The sequence below is a fragment of the Phoenix dactylifera genome, chromosome 5, assembly GCF_051530095.1.
Source record: "Phoenix dactylifera cultivar Ajwa chromosome 5, Ajwa_hap1_PhDact_Kaust_v1.1, whole genome shotgun sequence".
Taxonomy (NCBI): domain Eukaryota; kingdom Viridiplantae; phylum Streptophyta; class Magnoliopsida; order Arecales; family Arecaceae; genus Phoenix; species Phoenix dactylifera.
This window is the reverse complement of record NC_143194.1, coordinates 18,373,809-18,381,360: the sequence shown is the minus strand read 5'-3', so window position 1 is coordinate 18,381,360 and position 7,552 is coordinate 18,373,809. Positions and strand designations below refer to the sequence as shown.

The 7,552-nt window shown below is 38.5% G+C and overlaps 1 protein-coding gene across 1 annotated transcript; it reads left to right on the top strand.

Annotated features, from left to right (window-relative positions):
• The first annotated feature begins 1,188 nt into the window (after positions 1-1,188).
• LOC103716980 (non-specific lipid transfer protein GPI-anchored 14-like) lies at positions 1,189-3,684 on the top strand. Its single transcript, XM_008805202.6, has 3 exons — positions 1,189-1,614; positions 1,837-1,905; positions 3,389-3,684. Exons 1-3 carry the CDS (start codon positions 1,278-1,280, stop codon positions 3,544-3,546), a joined length of 564 nt encoding a protein of 187 aa, XP_008803424.3. The 5' UTR covers positions 1,189-1,277; the 3' UTR covers positions 3,547-3,684.
• Positions 3,685-7,552: the final 3,868 nt, after the last annotated feature.

Sequence of the window (7,552 nt, the reverse complement as noted above, 5' to 3'; positions counted from 1 at the left end):
GGAATATCTCTTGACAGTAGAGCATTCCGGAATTGGTCACATTCAGTGAAATGTACTCCTACACTTCACCTGTGTGGCATACCAGTATCTCCACACTCTTTGGTTAAGAGGACAATCAATGTATATATCACACAACGATCTAATCTCGATAATGCTGTCGTCCTTGTAACAACATATCATTTTGTCGCAAACTAGTTTAAGGACTCGAAGATAAATCCTTCTTTATCATTAATAAGTCCTAAGGACTTCATCATATATGAGTTCATTTAAAGATGTAAAATGATGAATAATGTCAAAAAATACTTTATTGATTTGTCAATTCATTTACAAAATTCAATCATCAACATGCTGATGATTGATATTTAGAATACAATTTCCAACAGAAAGAAGTTATGGATTATAAGGCACAACCCAATGATTATCCAGCATAGCCTTTCACACTTCCACCTTATCTCGTTTACTGGGATGCTTATAATTTGGATAAGAATTCTCTTTTTTTTTTTAAGTTTATTCAGAATAAGTGGATAAACATTCCCAGACTCAAAATGGAGGGTTTAGGCGTGAATAGGAAGAAGTGGCGAAGAGCCGAAGAGGATAAACCTTGCGTTGCCAGCAGAAGCACGCGAAGGCAAAATAGTTCCTTCCGAAATGAGACAATAGAAGGTCGGCTCTGTTCCTTGGCAGGTAGTCATAGGATGGGGGCCTACGCCCTTATAGCATCTTCATCCGTGACCAAGAACCCCCTCAGAAAACAATAAAATACTTTAAACACCTTCTCTGCTACCACCCAGCGATTGACCCTCTAATAACTCATTGATTTCAGCTGCGATCTAAATCAACAATAGAGAAATGCCGCCACGGATGACCACGGCCTCAGCTGGGCCTGACGTATGACCCTCGAGTGGGGCCCACCAGCAGACGCTTCGGTCGTTCTCAGATGCTGTCACCTCTCTTTGTCCTCTAATGCACCCTCCAAAAGGATTCTACTAAAATTCTCCTGCCATCTTATCCCTCCTCCATCCGGCACCATCCCCAATTGATTCCCTCGTGCTGGCGGCCACCAAACACTAGCCGACAGTTCACAGATCAAAAGCACCCAATTAAACAATCCCACCGCAATCCCACACTTCACATGCCACCCGTCTTTTACTCCAGTTTTCAACAATCACTGTACATATATATTCACGCCCACAGCCCAGCAACAGAGCCACAGTTAATTATCACCCCAACTTCTTCCCCTTGGCATCTCATACTGCTACTGCTCCACGCTACTTCTCATGGCAGCCTTCCACTCTTCCTGCCATTATTGGGTTCTGCTGCTGGTGCTCTGCTTGCTCTCGGCGGCGAGCTCCGATGTGTCGAGCGACCAGAAGGAGTGCTCGGATCAGTTGGTGGGGCTGGCCACCTGCTTGTCCTACGTCCAAGGGAATGCCAAGGCTCCGACCCCTGACTGCTGCACCGGCCTCGAGCAAGTCCTGGTCAAGAGCCCCAAGTGTCTGTGCATCCTCATCAAGGATAGCGATGATCCCCAGCTGAGCATCAAGTTCAATGTCACCCTCGCTCTTAGACTGCCTTCGCTCTGCAGCGCCCCTGCCAACATCTCTGAATGCCCAAGTAAGTCTCAAAAGAAAAATAAAAAAGACTATAACTGGATGAAACTGGAGCGGCGCCATGATCAGAGATGTCATAGGTTTAGTTGGATTTGATTTGATGGGTGTAATTTATGTGAATCTGTGGTTGTGGTACAGTAGCAGCAATTAAGTATAAGCAGGGAGTTTTGCCTGATTTTGTTTGATATTGAATTCCGCTTGGTAATGGGGTGGGGATATGTTGCAGAACTTCTGAACCTGCCTCCAAATTCCAAGGATGCTGCGATCTTTAAGCAAGCAGCGAACGCCACTCAAGGTAATATTGCAGTTGGCAATTGTTGTTCTTCAACTTCTTTGTGCTATTTTGATCTGTGTGTGAAGAATTTGGTACTCATCGGTTGGTATAAGTTATGGTAATGAATTTGATTATTTAATTCATAACAACAAATCAAACCCCTGTGATTTGTAAGGAGTTTGATTTTTTTTTTTTCTGATTTTATACGACAATATCAAACCAAGGTCATATTGAATTCTTACAATGGCTTTATATGTCAAAACTGTGACAAAAACTTAGCAGGTTGGACATATACATCATAATTTATTTTTTTTTTTGGTCATAATATCGCAATTTTATTAGAGATTGGTAACGTTGTACCTTGATTTTATTCCAATAACATGTTTGTAATGGAAAAGGTGGTTATTATGTATTATAGATGGAAAAATGAAAATAAGAGAAAATTTTGATTGTGTTAGACAAATGACTTAAAATATTGAGAGATTTTTCATTATAAAAAAAGAATTTAGAAAAAAATATAAAGAGCAATACTAGGAAAGAATACGTTGCTGTGAATCACCATTGGAGAAGCTCATGATGCCAGTGCCCTCAACTAGGAAAGAATACGTCCCAGATGCATGCCTACTGTTCGGCCAGCAGTAACCATGATATCGGCGTTTGTCATGCAGTAAATGTACATGTTTCTGGTAAACAATTAATGTGCATGTTTCAAGCATTGTTAGATAAGAGGATAGCAACATGCTTCTCTGGTTGAACCCATGCCAGATCTCTTGCTGGGTCAAATATCCCATCCTGTTGATCATCTCCTCATGAGGTTAATCAAATACCCTAAAAGAGTTAGAGTTCCAGCCTTTTAGAGTGTTGTTCTTTTCAATCGATTTTTTTATATTAGATAGAGATGATATCAAAACGCCAAAAGCTCTACTTTTTTTTTGGAAATAAGAATCATTTGATTAGTCCTTTAGTACTATATATACCACGCAATCTATGGGTACTTTATAGAAAATCCCAATAGCCTAAATACATCGAAGATTTTAATAACCCAACAAGACTATCGTTAATTGGATCAAGAACTGTACTGCTTGATCTTTAAAGTTAAGCATATCTATTAAGAAGGAAATCGGGTAATAAATTGTGTGCCATCTTTTATGGGCAATCATTCGAGCTCTATGAATTGGTGCTCTGCCGCATCTCCCCCCATTCCTCTTTGTGATATTTTATTCTCTAGTTCTTCTTGTTGTATCTTGCTCTTAGGCTGTGTAACTTTGCTGCTTTACAGAAAAGAAAAAAAAAGATTTTAATAGCCCAACAAGGAAACTAGGCAAGATGGTACTACTGTCCTTACTAGCTACAAAATTTTATCATGTAAGCATATTAGGATCACCAAGGATTCATATTTCATACTATACTGTCCTTACTAGCTACAAAATTCTCTTTCCTCCTATCCTTTTTTACATTCCATGCTTGTTCTTGATGTGTAATGAACTGTTTGGTTTGGTTCCAGATAATGGCAACTCGACGAGCAGTGGGAGCACGGGGGTGAGCTCGCAAGCAAGCAGCGGTGGGGGCAGTTATCATTTGGGAGGGACGGGGTGGGTGGGAGTGGAGAAGGTGGTTGAATGCTTTCTTTCTGTGGTGCCAGCACTTTTACTGCTGACTTGACCGCGTGGAGGGAATGAAAGCACCCTCACACAAAGAAGTGCTGCTTTTCTTTCATCACCATCATATTGCTAAATATTTTTCCATTGTTGTTATTCAATATCTTCTGCTAATCCATTCAGAAACCATTATTAAATGTCATATTGAGAGTACGTTTATGTGTGGAACTGAGGCTGGGATTTCTTGTTGGAACCAAGGTGTTCCCACAATAAAATTAATGTTTTTCTTTTTTGATATAAGAAGGATGATACAAAGTTTCTTAAACAGCAAAATTAGAAGTTACAAAGCAAAACTGAGCCTAAGCTTATATATCTGCAGTTCCTAGTCCATCTGCAGTCAATATATAATTCAACCCAGGATGAATCCCATCTGTTTCTTAGATGCTAAGTCACCCTGACAGGCCTGAGCAGCTAACCAATCTGCTGCATGATTCCTTCTCTGCATATATGAGTAACTTTGGTCGCCCAAATAGATGACATCCACCTGTTAATATCCTGCAGCAAAGGAAAGTTTTCATATTTAGAGGAAGAAGGATTAGTAATCCAACTTATTACTGCTGTGGAGTCTCCCTCTATTCATAACTGCTGAGCTCCGAGCTTATGTACAGCAATTTGTGTACGATGCTAGACAGCGACAAGTTCAGCAAAAGTCACTGAACAACATCCCAAATGCTTCCCACTAGCTATAACTAACTTCCCCTGAAAATCACAAATTAACTGAGCCATCAAAACTAAGTTTTAGTACTCCAAGGAGTGGGTGTAGCCAAGAAACAAATGTAGTATCTGCTGAGTTAACAAGGTTATTCAAATCACTACTTCAGTACCTTGGTCGAGGATATTCAGAAATTTGGGCGTCATATTAGCAGGGAACACAGCAGTTAACGGGTACAGATTCCATGAACCCAAGGGAGAAATAAATGATGCAACCAGCACATTCGAAAACATCGATATTAATATTTATGTAAGTAGGCCATAAAGAAAGTGGAATAGAAGAAATCTATGGTTCACGGAGCACATTTATTTTGCTGCCATTACCAACAGTCCGGATGAACTGAACTTGGACAACAGGGGCATACGTACAAATCGTTTTTCTAGATTATAGAGCACTGGTGGGCCCTCATATAAGAATACCAGCATTTATGATATTTGCATTTGGCACATACTAATTTAGCCCATTGCGAGTCAGGATGCAGCACCATTAGAGCAGCCAATTTGGATAAAAAAGCCGGTTGTTTAAGTAGAAGAGATTGGATGCCAATTGACTGGTATTCGTTCATAGTCCATATTCACTAGTTATACTGTTGCTATAGGGTTCAGGTTGTATCTTTCGCACGAAAAAATGATTGATCTTCTTTCATGATATTAAATCAAGCCCTGCAAAGATCTCACAGCACTCCGAACTTTTTCATCATCTGCTTGTGCAGTCCCCGAAGCGACCATTGCACGATGGAATGGTGGATTTGTGCGAAGAGAGAAGTTTTAGAAAATAATAATAAAAAGTAAACAAATCCCAAGCATAGAACCTACAACTATTGAGCATATTTTGCACATAAGCTAAAAAAGAAATTACAATTTTAAGTGGATATAAATAAATAACTTTTAAAAAAGAGATGCTTCTAAATTTCAAATAATTATAGTGCTATAAACTACACAGGTGGGGACAAGGTGATGACCATCACAGTTATCACTGAAAAAAAAATAATCAGATCAAAATCAGTAAAATTCAATATTACATGACCAACGAATGCGATTCTATGCAGCATGCATTTGAACAAGTCCAACTTTCGAACTGTTTGAGATTCTTTTACGCATTTTATGATGACTACTAGTTAAATCAATTGCCGATACTAGCTTAGTCAAGTCCAATGGAGAACTAGGATACCTTGCCAAGCACATGAGACGACGAAGAAGAACATCATAAACTAGACAATAATTATAGGACGTAAATAAAATTTTCAAAAACATTCTTTCAATAGAAGGTAATTAGGTGATGGTCCACATTCAACTATAGAGATTTTTATCTAAAAAAATTTCCAGATTTTACCCAAAACATGTGAGATCATTTTGGGTACAAAAAAGTTGTACATCGATAATTATCTACTCAAGTTTCCAAAAAATATGGGCTCAATCTTCAAGACCCTAAATTTAAAAACATACTTTTGACATCAATAAACTGTTAACTAGGTTGGTGATCCCACTGTTAGCTAGCAGCTAGAGGTTGAATAAATGCTTGACGGCCACCTTTGGTGATATGGAATACGCCTTACTGGAAGTTCTTAATCAGATAGAAAAGAAGAACGTAAATCCTAAAAGTTGACCTATAGAGGCTCAATTCAAACTTTTAAGGAGTACAAACCATAAATTTCATCGTATCTGCACCATTCCAAGTTATACAAAGTTATTGTCATATGAAAGCGCTGCGAGTTCAAACCAATCTCATTACAACACAAATTTTGCATTGGAAGTGAAGGGCAAAAATATAACGACATTGTAATACCGGCCACAAGCATCATTAGGATTTGGGAGCAACTTATTGAAAGGAGCTTCAAGAAGTTTTCTATGTGATGTATATTCGATAAGTTGGGAGGCAACATGATAATGTAAGGGCTGATCGACTTGGTACTCGGCATTACGAATAATAAAAGACCCTTATGTGGATTATGAAAAGTGTAAGTCTTGATGCTATGCAAAAAATGGCTAAAAGATCGAAAAAGTGATAAATTCAAACTAAAATAGAAATAAATAATAGTATTATATATATTATTTAGTTAAGAGTACACAAAAGGTTTTGGCCAATAGGCTAATATAGCTCATAATGCTCAGCTATGATGGATACTGTTCTTCACATTTTTCATACATTCTCAGCTCCTTCCACGTTTTTTGTAGAACTTCGGATGGTAATTCGTAGGCTTCTCCAAAAATTGTACTTTTCAGCGGATGTTGGTTATCTCTACATCAAGGGATCCAGTTCTTCTGACTAGCATTGAAGATCGTCGGCCCAATTTGCCAAGGAGGAGGTCGGACACTGTAGAATATTGATACTCGAGCCATTAATGAGAAGATTATATTTAGACAAGCATGCAAGAAAAGGCAAAGATAAAAGACCATGTTATTTTATTACTTTCGGCTAATGCAGTTATATAAATATGAGTACAATTGCTCACTTCTCTCTTGACTTATGCTAATAAATCTTTCACTTTTGTTGGCCTGCCGAAGCTTCAAGAAAATATGATGATCTGCCTACGCATTTACTCATCAATTTTAGTGGAGGTAAATCAAATGTGGTGGTCTTCGAACTCAGATGTAAATACAATCGATGGCAACAGAAACATGAGAGCATCTGCATGAATTAGCTCAAAAAAGGTGAGAGACAGGGTTAGCTGAAGGTTGGTTGCTAAGGTATCGGCCTACCAATTTGGGAGCCTTGAACCATGCAACAAGCTGCTGGTGACGATATTCCAATTCAGCAATATCATCCATTTGTGATGATATTTCAATTTCTGATAAGAGTTGGTTGGTCAAAGCGAACAGATTGCATCAACCAATACTCAAGTTCATTCACCATGATAAAAAAAAAAAAGAATGAGAGGAGGCATGAGGATAGTCAAGAAGAATGAGTAACGAAGAAGGGGACACAAGGCTTATTTATAGTAGGGAAGTGTGTCCGACTAGAAGATAAATCAATATGCCTATTAATGTGGAAGATAATGCTGAATTCCTATAGATTTGGAGGATCTTTCGAGCAGTGTGAGAAGAAGGCTGAGTGGAATTAGAAGATATACGAGCAGATTACCAGAGGCAGATACTTCAATAAAAGAGCAACACTCAATTAGTGGATCAAAGCTATAATTGCAGGATTTTTATTTTCCAAGTATTGAGGCAACAATGGACATCCTATTAGCCTCATGATCCTCGACAAACAAGATGTTGGGAGTATTATTTATACCACATCTCAACAATCTAATCGACCAAGAGCAAGCACTATGTGGAATAAGTTTAATAGAATAATC